Source organism: Ursus maritimus, unplaced genomic scaffold (genome assembly GCF_017311325.1).
Source record: "Ursus maritimus isolate PB19 unplaced genomic scaffold, ASM1731132v1 scaffold_12, whole genome shotgun sequence".
Taxonomy (NCBI): Eukaryota; Metazoa; Chordata; class Mammalia; order Carnivora; family Ursidae; genus Ursus; species Ursus maritimus.
The window spans coordinates 68,675,394-68,691,736 of record NW_024423564.1 but is presented as its reverse complement, the minus strand read 5'-3'; the positions used below and the strand labels follow the sequence as shown (position 1 = coordinate 68,691,736).

General features: G+C 48.0%; 1 protein-coding gene across 1 annotated transcript in view; it reads left to right on the top strand.

Moving 5' to 3' along the window:
* Window positions 1-13,202, top strand: part of ARMH1 (armadillo like helical domain containing 1) — a 32,716-nt gene extending 19,514 nt beyond the window's left edge. The window contains exons 7-12 of the mRNA XM_040627374.1: window positions 11,765-11,887; window positions 11,977-12,049; window positions 12,192-12,321; window positions 12,414-12,491; window positions 12,752-12,833; window positions 12,910-13,202. Of these exons, the coding sequence (XP_040483308.1) occupies window positions 11,765-11,887; window positions 11,977-12,049; window positions 12,192-12,321; window positions 12,414-12,491; window positions 12,752-12,833; window positions 12,910-13,025 (602 nt within the window). The 3' untranslated portion in view covers window positions 13,026-13,202. The remainder of the gene's footprint in view (window positions 1-11,764; window positions 11,888-11,976; window positions 12,050-12,191; window positions 12,322-12,413; window positions 12,492-12,751; window positions 12,834-12,909) is intronic.
* The last annotated feature ends 3,141 nt before the right edge of the window (window positions 13,203-16,343 follow it).

The following is a 16,343-nucleotide window of genomic DNA, read 5'->3' as shown; positions in this document are numbered from 1 at the left end:
TTTTTTTAAGATTGTATTTATTTATTTGAGAGAGAGAGAGAGAGTGAGCAAGCACAAAAGCAGGGAGGGGCAGAGGGAGAGGGAAAAGCAGGCTTCCCTGCCGAGCAGGGAGCCTGATGCAGAACTCAATCCAGGGACCCTGAGATCATGACCTGAGCTGAAGACAGACATTTAACTGACTGAGCCACCCAGGCGCCCTTGTCTTTTCACCTTTTTGGTAATGTCCTTCGTTGGTTTATTTTTAAATGATTTACGTTTTTCATTCATTCATTTACTTGTTCAAAAAAGCAGGGACTGGGCTGGGCATTGAGTGTATGGTGACACCTGAAATGAAGTCCCTGCCCAGCTAGAGCTTTGACTCAGCGGTCACAACACCAGTAACGATAACTAGGCATCCCCACCAGTGACTGGTGAGGACTGTGTGCCGGGCACTGTTTTAAGCTGTTCGATCATGTCACACAGTCCTCAGAACAATTCTGAGAAATAGGTACTATCATCATCCCCAGTTTTCAGATGAGGAAACTGAGGCACTTGAATAACCTGCCCAAAGTCTCAGAGACGATAAGTGGGTCACACCCAGGCAGTCTGAGCCCTGCACCCAAATCCTCACCAGCACACTGTCCTGTCTCTCCAGTATTACGAAAACAAGACTTCTAAAATTTTTACCACTTTGGAGAAACAGTCAAAAACCCGAGGATGGACAATACTATTATAACCATAAAACATAATTATGTTTTTTTAGCTTCGTGCCCTTCTTGGGGTCATGCAAATACTATAAGATCTCATTTTTAAAACTATACCTTTCGCCCCATAGAACTTTGTGCCCTTACTTTCCTCTTGTGAGCTAATCCATATCAGCAGGAGTTTCAGCCTTTCCGGCTGTGTAAGAGGCCACCCGTCCCATGTGACTTCATTGAACAAGTCACAAGGCTCTAAAACTAAAGGATAGTTTAACGTAAAAATACGCTGAATATTCTTAAAAGATATGTTATTGTCTCAGAATGATATACTTCAACTGCCACACTTGTTTCACTATTCATAAGTTTTATTAACCAGTCTCCCAGAGTTGTTTGTTTGTTTTTAAATAGAAAGTCCAGGGTGGGGGGGCCTGGGTGGCTCCGTTGGGTAAGCGGTTAAGCGGTTACAAGTCTGCCTTTGGCTCAGGTTGTGATCCCGAGGTCCTGGGATTGAGCCCCGCACTGGGCTCCCTGCTCAGCAGAAAGTCTGTTTCTCCCTCTCCCTCTGACCCTCCCACCAACTCTTGCTCTCTCTCTCAAATAAATAAATAAAATATTTAATAAATAAAATATTTAATAAATAAAATAAAATAAAATGTCCTTGGGAAACACTCCTTTCTAATGGCCCAGTTTGCCTGGCCCTCAAGACCTCTATGTCTGCCCTGGCCTGGCACTGTCTCCCCTCGTGCGCCCAGGGCCGTGGTCGGTGCCCCGTTCAGGCATCAGGGCCAGCGCACAGCGCCCGCATGGGCTGGTTAGATTCGGGGAGTCTTGCCTGGAAGAGCAGACACCCGTGGAAGATACTACAGTAATTCTTATTTCAACAGTACACATACCACTAGAGCACATAACATTAATTACTTCATCGACTGGCTTTTTTAAAAGAAATAGTGTGTGTAATATGCTTTTTATGTTTCAGCAGTGGGCTTTGAATAGGATGTGGTGAAATGTACAGGAATCAGAGCTAGAATGCAGTTGGTCAGAAAGATGCCTGACACTGGTCTCTTCCTTGTAACAGCAACCTACCAAATGTGTCCATACTCTTAGCGGCTGGAAAAGGAAGCAAAACCCTGTGTATGGATGCTTACTGAAGCGCACTTCTCACATGTGGCCAGTAGGTGGCAGTCTCGCATGAAGTGAAGACCAAGAACTGGGACGTGGGTTTCCCAAGGCTCTAGGAGTAAAGAATTCCAAACAAACTTCCTCGAGGCTGGGTGCCTTAGAAATAGTTGTGTGCTGGGGCGCTTGGATGGCCCAGTCGGTTAAGCAGCTGACTCTTGGTTTTGGCTCAGGTCGTGATCTCAGGGCCCTGATCTCAGGGTGGTGAAATTGAGAGCCCTGTGCTCAGCGCTGAGTTGACTTAAGACTCTCCCTCAGCCCCTACCCCCCACCTCTAATAAATAAATAAATCTGGAGAGGGAGGGAGGGAGGAAGAAAGTTGCATGCCATCACCACAGTTCCCAGGTGCAGTGCCATTTCTAACTTTCCATCTGTCCAAAGAATACCAAGCCCGCTGCTACAACCCTGTCTCCTATTCATTGTGATTCCCAGGGCAAGTCATTTGTTCAGGGTTTCTTCAGTTATCAGACAGATGATCAAGGCACTTTCTTCCCAGGCTGACAGGCTGTGGGTTCTGTGGTTCCTCTTTGAATTGGAGAAATCCCTTCTTCTGCACTGAAGTTTCCATGAGAATCAGTGGGCTACCCTCTGCGTCTGCTTGGTCTACTGCTGTCCCAGTCGGCACGAGGCCCTGTAGCTGACGAGGACCGGACCAGTGTGTTAGATGAAAGCGTGGGCCCTGTAGACCTGCTTCTCAGCCTCACAGGGCGTGACCTCTCCTTGGCTCAAACCCTCCTGGTCACACTCTCCTCCCTGAATACTCTGATCTCTTCCTTCCCTGACCTGAACTCCCCTAGTTTCCTCCTCTCCTTCTGGAAACTGCTGCTCAGTGCTTTGAACATTCCCACCCCTCCACCAGTCCCTTAGGTGCAGGTTTCTTTTTCTCTCAGGATTCGGTCCCAGGTCCCCTGCTCTTCTCTTTCCTTTCTGTCTGTGGTACCTCTACACCCACGGTTTTAAGGACCGCCTAGAATGACAGAAACACAAGTGGCCGGCCTTTATGAGGTGTCTGCTCCGGCTCTCTGCTCGTCAGTCTTCCAACGAGCCGACAAAGTAGCCCAATTATTGCTCTCATTGTGTGGCAGATGGGCAGAGCAGTTGAGGGACCTCCCTCCAGCTCACCCCGCTCTCCTGAGCTCCATCCCATTGTTTCCATTTGCCTTCTGAGAACATCTGCCCTCGGAGGTCACTGACCATGTTCACGGTCGGACTCCTGAGATTCTAGCTCCAAGGCCCCACTCTCCGGGCAAAGCGCCCAGCGCTGGAAATGTAGGCCATCGCCATCTCTTCCTGCTTCCCACCCAAAACCAACTTCTAACAAGACCAGTCAATTCTGTCTCCTTAATATTGTTTAAATCTCCCTCTTCTTCATTCTGTCTCCACTGCTGTAACTCATGTCTCTCTATTTCTTGCCTCTAAAGCAATCTCCATTTCTCTAGCACGGTGCCCACACCGTGCGTCCTCCTGGTCCTCCACCCGAGCCAAGGCAGCAGGGCTTAGAGGGGAAGAATATGAGCTTTGGAGTCTGGCGGAGTCCTTCTACTACTTCTTAGCTGTTTGACCTTGGGCAAGCTACTCAACCTTTTTGAGTCAGTTTCCTCTGAAATGAAAGACAAGAGGGGCACCTGGGTGGCTCAGTTAGTTGAGTGTCCTGACTCTTGATTTCAGCTCAGGTCGTGATCTCAGGGTCGTGGGATCAAACCCCATGTCAGGCTCCACGTTCAGTGCAGAGTCTGCTTAGGATTCTCTCTCTCCCTCTCCCTCTGCCCCTCCCCCTGCTCACCCATGTGCATGCGTGTGCTCTCTAAATAAATAATTTTTTTTTTAATCTTTGAAATGAAAGACAAGAAAAACACCTGGCCTATAGGGTGGTCGGCACATGCAAAGTCCTCAGAAGCCAGTCTGTCTCCTCAGGCTTAGCTCTCACTCCATGACCCAACACCCCATGTCCCAGCCAGACCTCCCTGCTTGCCAGGCCACAATGGCGGCATGCGCTTGCCACATTCTTCAACCCAGTCCCTCCCTTCTCCTCATGGCTTTGTCAGCTCCCATGTTACCTTCTCTAAGAGAGCCTTCTCCTGATTCTCTGCCCAGTTCCTCAACATACCCTCCCACCAACCTGACTTCTTTGTGTTCCCTTGGCTCTTATAATACTACAGCATACATACCAGTTTCCTTACTGGTCTCCCCCATTAAACTGTGCCATCCCTGAGGACAGGGATTGTATCTTCATCCTCCTCGTAGCCCTAGCACACGGGTCTGGCACACAGAAGATGCTCAGTAAGTAATTTGTTAGATAAATGAATGAGCCAGTGAATAAATCAGTGACTGATCCAATTTAGGACATTTGGGCATTGTCAGCAACCCAGCCTTTCGGGCAAAGCTGCCAAAGACAGTAATCCCCTGTTGCCCTTTGCTTTCTGAATGGTTGTGCTATGCTTCGGAACCAGCACAGCGGGTAAAGAGTTGTAACTGGCTGGGGTTCCTGTGAAGACATTTGGATGGAGACTAGCCCTTTCGCTTTGGGTGAAAACATGGACAGCTGTGAATTTTAAAACTCAATCAAAAATGACTTAGTGACTAAATCTTCCATTTTTCCGAGGAGTTCCAAGTGTTACAGATACACTAGCAATGAAGGCTTAAAAGCATTTAGGGTAAAGTGAGTAGGCAAAAGCAGACATTTATCTCCTGGAGAACTTGGTCCTATGTGGGCAGAGAATACCATTTGTGGTCAGGGAAATTTCATAAAAATATTTTCATTTATTCTTTCCACCTTGAGTACTCTCTGAGCCATTTCTTGCTGCAGGGAGAATTAGGCACAGGCAGTGTTTTTCCCAGGTGTCCTGGCACTAAGGTGCTGCCAGCTTGTGCCTGGGAAGAGCCCAACTACCAAGGCGAGGCGAGGTGTGCTGCAGCTGAGTTGGGCATGAAGGCCGGCCAACTACGCTGATCCAAAACCCCACTAATTCAGAAAGAAGGAAGAAAGTTTCATAACCAAACAATAAGAGAATAAGTGAGAAAGACTTGGGAGTTTCACGCACCAGCCAAGCGGCCTGAGGCATCCCAGGCTGCATTTTTACCCAAGTGGCAGAATGTTCAGGGGAAGCAGGGAGGGTCAGTGTGCTGGTCCCTCTCCCTCTGTGATTCCATTGGAACCACATCTGAGCAACTGGAGGCTGGAGTGGGGGGCCGCTGGGATTGGGAGGGCTATGGTGGAAGATCTGGAGGGAAGAGAAAGCCCAGGAGCAAGCAGTAGCTGGACAGTCCTGGGAAGTGTTTCTGAATGAAGCAGCGGTTTCTGTATCAGGTTGATCCAGAGAGAAAAGGGGCTGCCGTGTAAGGCCTGTCCCCAGACTACTAAGCACTAGAAGGGGTAGCAGGGATGTCCTTAAGAGTCCTTCTGCCAGAGAGCAAATGATTGGGAAGAACAGGCCAAGACAAGACTGGCTTCAGGACAGGGTCTCTGTGTGCTCCATGGCTCTGGGTGGATGGGAGGCCCCCAGGACTTGAGACAAGGGCAACGTAGGGGAGGCCTTACTGGTACCTTTCCTTAGACTGACTCACCAGCCCAAACTGGTTCTCCTTCCTGCCAAAGAAACTCTGAGTGCCGGAGTGGAGAAGTCAGCCCCCCTCCTCCTGGGAGTGTTGGCAGCTGACAACGCTCAGCACCAGGCAGGAGAGTAGAGTGTGTGGCGAATGAGACACAGGATGGGGCTGCTGGCTGCCTCCCCAGCCTCTGCCTCTGGGTAAACGGGCCGCGATGCTGTTGGTGACTGTCACTGACAGTCTTCTGACAAGATTATAAATCACCAGCACATGTTCATGGTCAGGCCCCATATGTTTGTTTGTAGTTAAGCAAGTAAACTTCCAAGAGCTGCAAGCAGCCTCCTGTAGACACTACTCTGTGTGCTCTGCTGATCCGTGGGGTCCCTTCACTGGCCCCTTCGCCAGCTGCCCCTCGTCCCCCACTGTGCAGGAAGGGCTGCAGTCCCTTCGCCTTTCCATACATCTGCCTTGTATGAAGTGAGCATCCATGGCGCGTGGCTCGGTTCTGGGCTGACCCGGAAGCACTAGGCCCTGGCTTCACAGCGCTCTTGGTGGCGGCCACTGGGGGCGGCAGGATGGCGCTGTGGCAGCGCTGGCTCTCCAGCCTGTGAAGAGGCAGAGCCAGGAATGGTTCCATGGCTCAGGGTGGACGAGGGCCACAGTGGGCAGCACAGAGTCTCTCCTGAGGTCATCTCTCACCAGGCTGGCAGTTTCCAAGCACAGTCCTAGGCTGCCATTACCTGAATGGCGCTGGAATGCAGGATCCAGTCAATTCTTTTCAGCATTTATGGACTGGTTTGAGGCTCTGGGTGGGCCGAGATGCCTCAGATATGTTCACTGGAGTTCACAGTAGTGGAGATACTATTACTGGATGACACCAGTACTCCATGGTGAGAAAATAGTGCTGTAGGGCCAGAGACACAGGACATCTTCTCCTCAGTGGTCCAGAGTGGGGGCAGAGGGAGAACAGGCCAGACAGACCTACTTGAAAGCTAATTTCTAGAAGAATAAGTAACAATGGTCAGGTGAAGAAGACTCTTTTTTCTGATACTGGTAGGCTAGGAAATTTGGATCAATCCCCTTTCTGGAGGGATTGAGGTTAAGTTGTTTTTACTCACAACACTTCTGATACCAAATGGGGGGAGGGAGGTTTCCACACCAAGCAATTGTCCACTTGTCCGCAGACATCAGTTGGGTACCCTACAATTCAATTCAATTCTGACACTAACTACCCAGAGTTAGCCTCAGACTCCACAGGCTTAAGGGCTCAGCACCTCAAGACTGCCCTTACTTCAAATGCCAGTCATAAGTATTACGTCCCCTTGTTATTCATACTTCTGTCCAACTTGGCTACAAAGCCAGGGCGTTCATGCAACCCTTCTTCCCTTTCAGATTCAACCATTTGCTAGAACAACTCACAAAACTCAGGAAAGCATTTTGCTTACTATTAACAGTTTAGTATAAAGGATACAGATCAGGAACAGGAAAATGGAAGAGATGTGTAGGGCAAGGTATGGATTGGGGAACTGCTTCGGGCACAGCACCCTCCCACACTTCAATGCATTCACCAATCCAGAAGTTCTCTGAACCTATCACTTCAGAGTTTTTATGGAAGTTTCACTATGTAGGCATTGTTATCGGTGACTGATGAGCAAATCATTGGCTATTGGCTACTGTACAACCACCTGCGTGGTCCAGGAAACCTCAAGTCTTGAACTCAGACAAAAGTGGTTCAGAATTGTTAGTGCCCAGGTAGCTGAAAGGAAGAAAGCAAAATGCTCTTTGGAAGAAAGTATCTGCATCCTAGCTCTGAAGTTTTTTCCTACAATAAATTTTGCAAATATAAGACCAACCCAGGGACACCTGGGTGGCTCAGACAGTTGAGTGTCTGCCTTTGGCTCAGGTCATGATCCCAGGGTCCTGGGATCGAGTCCCACATCGGGCTCCTTGCTCAGCAGGGAGCCTGCTTCTCCCTCTGCCTGCTGCTCCCCCTGTTCGTGCTCTCTTTCCCTCTCTCTGACAAATAAATAAATCTATAAAAACAAAACCAAAAAAAAGACCAACCCAAAGAGTAAGACAGCTGTGCACACAAAGAAGTCACTAGAAGTGACTAGTAGACTGGGAAATGACTCTCAGAGACTTCAACCTATCAAAAACTAAGTTTAGGGACACCTCGGTGGCTCAGTCGGTTAAACATCTGCCTTCAGCTCAGATCATGATCCCAGGGTCCTGGGATTGAGCCCTGTGTCAGGCTCCCTGCTCAGTGGGGAGTCTGCTTCTCCCTCTCCCTCTGCAGCTACCCTGCTTGTGCTCTCTCTCTCAAATAATTTTTTAAAAATAATAATAATAAAAAGAAAAGAAAAATCAGCAAGTATATAGAACTCAACAGCGTCAACCAGCAGGGTATAATTGACATTAATAGAACACAATTCTACATTTCCAGAAAACTGAAGGGGCGGGAATAATTCCTAATTGATTTTATAAGGCTAGTATTACCCTAATACCAAAACCAGACAGTGGCAGTATAAGAAAAGTACAGATCAATATCCTTCATCAATATAGATGCAAAAATCCTTAACAAAAGATTAGCAATTAGGATTCAGCAATATATAAAAAGAATCATACATCATGACAAATTGGGGTTCATTCCTGGAATGCAAGGCTGGTTCAATATCCAAAAAAAAACAATCAGTTTAATCTACCAAATTACCAGGCTAAAGATGAAAAATCGCATGATTATATCAATCAGTGCAGAAAATGCATTTGACAAAGTTAGTACTCATTGATAATAAAAACCCTCAGGAAAATAGGACTAGAGAGGAACTTCCCCCACTTGATTTTAAAAAAGCATCTACCAAAAGTCTACAGCTAACATTATACTTAATAGTGAAACACTGAATGCTTTGCCCCTAAGTTCAGGAACAAAGCAAGCATATCTACTGAAGGATTACTACTTGTCAAAGAAAAATGATCCTAGGAGACAATTCTCTATAGGTCTGTCACATTTCTGTGTGTCTTTTAAGTGAAATACCAACTGCTCTTTGTCCCAGACTATCTTTCAAGGATGTTGATGAGCAAACAGCTTTGGAAAAGAAAGATATTTCCCCCTTTAGAGCAAAAGGCAGGCATGCTTACTGACTGTAACATTCAGGTTCTCTGAGATAAGCGTTTCTCATTGTAGGGCACACAATTGCACAAGCAGGCATCCATGTGTGTTACCCCCATAGGGCTTGGGGGCAAAGGGATTTGATGCAAAAAGAGAAAAGTCACATAATCAATATGAAGAATATTTTAAAAAGACATCACTAAAGATGCTACACTCATTAAAATGATAAAAAAGATGATATAATGAACTTTTTTCAATGTTTGCAAATGTAGGTGAAAACTGCTTAAAATTATAACCTACCAAAATGGACTTGTGAAGAAAGAGAAAACAAACAGTTCTCTAACCATTAAAGAAAATGAATCAGTATTTTTTTTCATAAAATCAGCTTTAGAGAATTATATCAAACATTCAAGATAAAATTCTCGTATTCACAAACTTCTCAAGATTAGAAAAAGAGAATACAAACCCCAACTCATTTTCTAAGGTTAGCCTAATCTTTTTTTAAGGTTAGCCTAATCTTAATATAAAAATCCATCGATGATAGCATGCAAAAGAGAAATTACACACCAATCTTACTCATGAACATAGCTGCAAAAACTCTACACAAAATACTAGCAAATTGAATCTAGCAACATATGCCAGGGATAATACATCATCTAGGAATGCACATATATATTTTATAGTATTCATTATTTTTAAGATTTTATTTATTTATTTGTCAGAGAGAGAGAGCATAAGCAGGGGGAGCGGCAGGCAGAGGGAGAAGCAGGCTCCCCGCTGAGCAAGGAGCCCGATGTGGGACTCGATCCCAGGACCCTGGGATCATGACCTGAGCCGAAGGCAGATGCTTAACCGACTGAGCCACCCAGGTGTCCCGCACATATATCATCTTAATAGGAAAAACGTTTGAAAAAATTTAATATCTGTCCAATAAGAGAGATCTACAAAAAACTATAGCAATGCCACACCTAATAGATGAAACATTGGAAACTTTTCCTTTGGGCTCAGAAATAAGGCAAACTTGCAAACATTCCTCTGCATGGAAATCTTTAGTAAAAGGCGAGACCCAGATCTGAGGAGAAACCAGAGTATACTTAGCTATGTTTGCGACTCTTTCCATAACCGCAGTTCTCCAAGACTGGTGTCTATTCCTATGCAACAGTCACCCTGCTAGGAAAATTTGTGAAACGGGTTTTTGGAAAAGACATAAGTTGATCCAAGGAAACAGGGAAATGTGCAGTTTTAAAGGGAAATGTAGTACCAAGGGTGGCACCCATGGATATGCAAATGAGCCCTCTGGGTGACGGTAGGGTTGGCCAACAGTAGTGCTGGGTCCACAACCTGGCCCACCCACTGCTCCGGGTGGGAGGGGACACAAAACATTTTCTAAGGCGCTCCTGGGTGGCTCAGCTGGTTAAGCATGGGACTCTTGGTTTCCCTCAGATCACGATCTCCTGGGTTGTGGGATCCAGCTGCCTCAGGTTCCTGACCCAGTCTGCTTGAAAGATGCTCTCACTCTGGCCCTTCCCCCATTTATGTGTGCACTCTAAACAAGTATACAAAAAAAAACAAAACAAAAACAACTCCCACAATAGAATGATGTTTACTGATTTAAAAAAAATAACAACAATAAGGCATTTTTTAAAGTGTTGCACAATTCTAGGGGGTCTTAGGATCCCAAACAGCATTGTTGTCTCACAGTTGAATCGAATCTGTTAAGGTTTTAATGAGTGAAGAACCTATCTTTGACACAGACAATGCCTAGCCTTATCTAAGTAAGGTCTCCAAAAATTGCACTACCGATTCTCTAGCGTTTCACCCCACAAAAACCCTTGGCGCCTACACCAAAGACCCAACTAAAACAGAGAGAAACAATATGTACATTGTGCCTGTGCCCATCATCCCGGATACTGGCTGATCCCCCTACGCTTTTGGTGCCTTTGCACCTAACGCCAAACGCTTTTCTTCCACAGCAGAGAATTCTCTCAAGCTTATCCTTACTGGGCAAAACTTTCCAGACAAGGTATATAAAAGGTTAATTTTCATTATTCAAAGAGATATTACTGGTAATAGTTCCCATGTGTCTATATGAGTTCTGGTATGTAAATGAGCTAGTCAGGGAACCCCGCTTCCTGGAAGTCTCGGCTCCCCTAGGAGTAAGTGGAGAGATGGGCTGCATCTGACTGCTGCTCTGGGGAGCATGGTTCTGTCTCTGACGTAGCAAATACGTGTGTGTTTAAAATAACACTTACCCCAGTGTTCCATCACATGACCAACTCACCCTGCCCCCTTCCAGCTCTGCCTCTCTCTGACTCCTCTCTTTTTGCAAAGATACTCCGTTTTCTCCGTCTTCCCAGGCACCCCCACTGCCTGACCCTTTTTGTAATACCATACTGTGTCCCTGGCGTGACAGGTGTTCAGGGCAGATTCGCCCAAAGGCTGAGTGAATGCATGGAAAGTATCTCTAGGAAAACCCCCTCAATAAATTCTAGTTCCCCCTTCATTCACTAACCAAGTCTTTCCTTTTGCTTCCGCCCTTCCTGGCTGTGGTCCTTTAGCCAATAATGCTTTATCTCTGTTCCTCATTCCCTCAAAAATGAAATGGGCTAACAGTCACAGTGTCATTGCAAAGCAAACCTCTTTTGGTTATGGTGAACTTTGATGGGATGCTGTGTGGAAAGCCTAGGGCTCCATAAATGGTTTGTCAGAAACTACCACAGTCTCCTTCACTTCCACCCTTCTCACTTTCTGCCACACATTCTCCACCCACTCGCTCTGTCCCCCTCTAACTCCCGCTCTGTCCCCCTCTAACTCCCTGTCTGTGCCCATCCTTTCTCCCTTTGAAGACCTAGCCCCTCCTACCTCTGTGACATCCGGATTCCCGGATTCCTCCGAGCCTAAAGTGGCCCCACCTCGGTGGGGCCCCAGTTCTGACAGCCTCTAAGCCTACTTGATGGGTGGGCTCACCATCCAACCTTTCCTCCTCCGTCTATGGCTAGTTATGCAAGGGGTGAGCGTGGGGAGATGAGGCTCGGCCCTCTCCTCCTCCTCTTTAGCCACAGATCCAGGGCGGCAGGACTGAGGTGTTGCCTGCCCAGCTTCCCCCACACACGGCTTGCACGGTGCTGGCCAGTAAAAGGTGCAGGAAGGGAATGGGGGTAAGGGAAGAGACTTGGTTCAAGGGGGTCTTTGCTTGCTTGGTGGGGATGGGGGTTTTGGAGCGTCAGGCCTCCCCAGCGCCTCTGCCCTTCCCCAGCCATCGAGCTTATCAAGGACCTGGTCAGCTACGACGTGTGCCAGGCGCTGCTCAAGGGCCTTGTGGAGCTGCTGATACCGTCCTTCAAGGAGACCAGCAAACTGCAGCCCAAAATCTTCAACGGTAGGGTGCCGCTCGGACTGAGGCTGCGAGGCGGGGGTGCTGGGCTTGGGAAGCGGGGCCTGCAGCCTCACGGCCGCCCTCTCCGCCAGACTCCTTGGTTCCCCAGCTCACCGCCCACCTGCCAGTGTTCTTGCAGCAGGCCGCGGCGGCCAAGGCCATCGGGTAAGGGGGCAAGCGGGCAGGGGGAATGGGGGATGCGCGGCAAAGCCACAGCCGAGGCTGCCCGCGGGTCCCGGGCGGGGGGCTCGGGCCGCGGGGCGCCGGAGGGTCCCAAGGGTCGCCGCCGCCCGAATGCCCGGCCCAGGGTCCTGGCGCGCAGCAACATGAGCATCGCGGAGAAGATGCTGCATCTGCGCGTGGTGCACAGCCTGTTGGCCGCCATGGGCAACTCGGACCACAGCAACAGCCAGCGGCAGGCCAGCCTCACGCTGGAGGTGAGCGGCGGGGTGGCGCGGGGCGGCGCGGCGGGGCCCGGGCGAGGGCACCGCAGTCACCCCGCCGTCCCGCCCCGCCGCCGCCGCCGCAGTACTTCGTGCAGGTGTTCCCGGTGGTGGAGGAGCACGTGCGCAGGTCCATGGGAGAGGAGCTCTACCAGCTCTTCCTCGTGAGTGCCCCGCCCCGCCCCCAAGAGCCGCGACCCCGACCGACCGGGCAGCCTCCACGGCGTCCCTCCCCCGGGACACACCCCCTACACACGCTGGGCCGGGGGGCCGGCTGCTGGAGGGACCGCCGGGGCTCGGGCTCCTCCCCACCCCCCGGCGTCCTTCCGGTCCCTTCCCTGCGCTTCCGGTCAGCCCCGTGCCCACCCCCAAGTCCAGACTGCCCTGGCAGCCTCCGCCAGGCTCCCCTTGCTCCCGTCCTCAGAGCAATGCCGGGGACTTGTACATGAAAATAGATAGCGTTCAGGCGGACATCCTGGCGGCCAACAAGGTCAATGTTTCCAAAGGTAAGTGGGGAGGGAGGGGACTTGGGCCAGAGGCGCAGCGGGCACCCAGACTCAGGCTCGCCTCCCCCGCCTCCAGCATTACAACTCAGGGGCGGCCCCCACAGCAACACGAGCTTTTACCTTGACGCTCATGACCACCAGCTGGCTTACGTCACCTACTTCCAGAAGGAGGATATGGAGGGAACGGAGTAACAGAGCCTCTGAGGCAATCCAGAAAGGCCCAGGCTGTGTTTCAGGAAGCCTGGCAGAAGGATCCTGGGGTCACGCTCGCGGTGACTCCACTGGCCCCAGGTGGGAGGCTGAGGGTTGGGCCTGCCAGTAGGGGAGAGGGAGAGCGCTGGCTGGCAAGAATTCAATAAATAGTCTTGCTATCTGTCTGTTCTCCCTGTAGGGGGGAGGGGGGATTAAATGAGAGCTTTGCTGATGGGCTCGAGTGCCTCTGCTCATCCACGAAAAAAGCTGGTTCGGAGGGAAGGAACATCAGCATCCTGGAAGATTTAAGGGCATAGCCTGAGGAGAGACCCTCACCTCTGCTCCCTACTGCCCCCTACACTCTCTCCTCCAGGAGACCACACTCACCTGCTTTTTCTCCTACCCCTGGTTGCTTCCTCTCATTCTCTTTCGCTGATTCATCCTCTCAACCCAGCTTCTTTCAAATTGGAGTGACCTTGAGCCTCTATCTACTTTTTCACCCTGCTAATCTCATCCCGTGTAAGAACTTTAAATGCCATTTATATGCCATTGACTCCATTTCTATTTCCAGTTAAATATTTCCATCTCTTTGTGTCCAAAACTGGACTCCAGATCCTGTGCCACCTTCCCCAACTCAACTGACGGCAACTCATCCTTTCTGCCACTTCGAACAAAATAGTGTTCTCCTTAACGTCTCTTTTCAATATCTGTATCCGTTCTGTCTGTTGACCCTACCTTCCAGATATATCCAGAATCCAGCCATATCTCACTACCTCTGTTGCTAATACCCTAATCTGAGCCACCATTGTTCTTCCTACTTTGTTTTCCCACCATCGTTTAGACTACTCTAGAGGCTTTTCTACCCCCATTCTCTTTGCAATACAGCAGCCAGGATAGTCTTTTATTTTATTTTATTTTATTTTATTTTATTTTATTTTATTTTTTAAGATTTTATTTATTTGAGAATGAGAGAGCACAAGCAAGGGGAGATAGAAGGAGAGGGAGAAGCAGGCTCCCGCAGAGCAGGGAGCCTGACGTGGGGCTCGATCCCAGGACACTGGGATCATAACCTGAGCTGAAGACAGACGCCCAACTGACTGAGCCACCCAGGCACCCCCAGGGTAGTTCTTTTAAACTTAGATTCTGTCACTGCTCAAAACCTTGCAGGGATCTCCATTTCAGGAACAGTAAAGCTAAAGCCCTTCCTGTGGCCTGCAGGGAGGACCGTAGGCAATCTTGTCTCCTACTTCTCTCCTTCACTGAATAGCATAGCTATATGGTTCTTAGAACCTTTCACCTCAGCTATATAGCTACATGGTGAACTCCCTCACCTCCTTGCAACTCTATGCAAAAGTAACCTTCTCAATGAGGGCTGCTTACATTACCATTCCCTATACTCTGGTCCCCAAGTCCCTTATGCTGGTACTTTTTTCCCACAACAGTTATTACCTTATTTATTTGTGTATGGGCTCTCTCTCCACCTGTGTATATGCTGAACTAGGTCAGGGGTATGTTTGTTCTTTACCAATACATCCCAAACACTGAGAACAATGCCTGGCATGCACGTGTTAATAACTGAGGTATAGTGAGGAAATTGTCCATCAAATCAGAGGAAATGAAGTCCGATAGCAGTAATTCTCCAGGTGGCCACAAGAGGGCATCGCCGGCCCTGATAGTGTTAATCTAAGGCAGCCCAGCCTTTCCCTCAGACTGAGCTTTGAGAGAAAAGTTAACAAAATATAGTTATGCTTTCTATAAAGGTAAATGGGTTTTCTGTTTTAAAGAAGTGTCTGTTTTTAATCTTCAGATAGTCTTTGTTTTGTAGAATGATGGTAAAAAGGTACCCCAGAAATTTTTTGGAAATTTTAATAATTGGAAAATCCAAAAATCTGGAAGCCACTGGTCTAAGGTGACCATAGTTCAATAAAAACAGTAGAACTTTTAAAATTGAATCTTATGTATAATATAAATATGTAACTCATACACATTACATGGAATTTATTAATATATATTTCCCCCACTTTTTATAAGTTCAAAGCTACAAAAAAGTTGAAAGAAAAATACAGTGAATAAGGCGCCTGGGTGGCTCAGATGGTTGGACATCTGCCTTCGGCTCCAGTCATGATCTCGGAGTCCTGGAATTGAGTCCCGCATCGGGCTCCCTGCTCCTCGGGGAGCCTACTTCTCCCTCTGCCTCTGCCTGTCTCTCTGGGTCTCTCATGAATAAATAAAATCTTGAAAGAAAGAGAGAGAGAGAGAGAGAGAGAGAGAAAGAAAGAAAGAAAGAAAGAAAGAGAAAGAAAGAAAGAAAGAAAGAAAGAAAGAAAGAAAGAAAGAAAGAAAAGAAAGAAAGAAAAAGAAAGAAAGATACAGTGAATACCTGTATACCTGTCACTCCTGGACACATTTGCTTTCTCTCTCTCTGTGTTTACTGAGCCACTGGAAAGTTTCACTTACTGGGGCGCATGGCTGGCTCAGTCAATAGAGCGTGCAACTCTTGATCTCATGGTCCTGAGTTCAAGTTCCACATTCAGGGTAGAGATTACTTTTTAAAAAATGAAGTTTCAGTATCGTGACATTTCACCACTAAATACTTCACGTTATGTTTCTACTAAGAATAAGGACATTCTCCTACATAATTACAATATCATTATTTTGGTGGTCTGAGTAATGGTCCCCAAGTGTGTCCACATCCTATGCCTGGAACCTGTGAGTATGTTACTTTACACGATAAAAATAATATTGTGGGCGTGATTAAATTAAGGGTCTTGAGATGGGAAGATTATTCTGGATTAGCCAGGTAGACCCTGGATAGTCACAAGAGCCCTTATAATTATAGAGGGAGGCAGGAGGATCCAGAGTTAGAACTGGAGATGACAGGACAGAAGCAAGAGAGGTGGAGTGATGTGAAGGGGTCATATACAGGCAGCTTCTAGAAGCTGAAAGAGGCAAGGAAACAGTCTCCTGTAAAGTCTGTAGGAGGAAGGCATCCCTGCCAACACCTTGATTTTAGACTGCTGACCTCCAGAACTGTAAGAGAATAAATTTGTGTTAAATCACAAAGTTTATAGTTACTTGTACAGCAGCAACAAGAAAACCTATACATTTATTAATATCTAAAATAGAGTGCATACTAAAATTTCCACAACTGTCCCCAAAATGTAACTTCTGTTTTCTTTTCCCTTAGAAGAAAAAAAAAAAAGGTTTATTTTGGGGGCGCCTGGGTGGCTCAGTCGTTAAGTGGCTACCTATGGCTCAGGTCATGATCCCAGGGTCCTTGGGGCGTCCTGGGATCCAGCCCCGGGTCAGTCTTCCTGC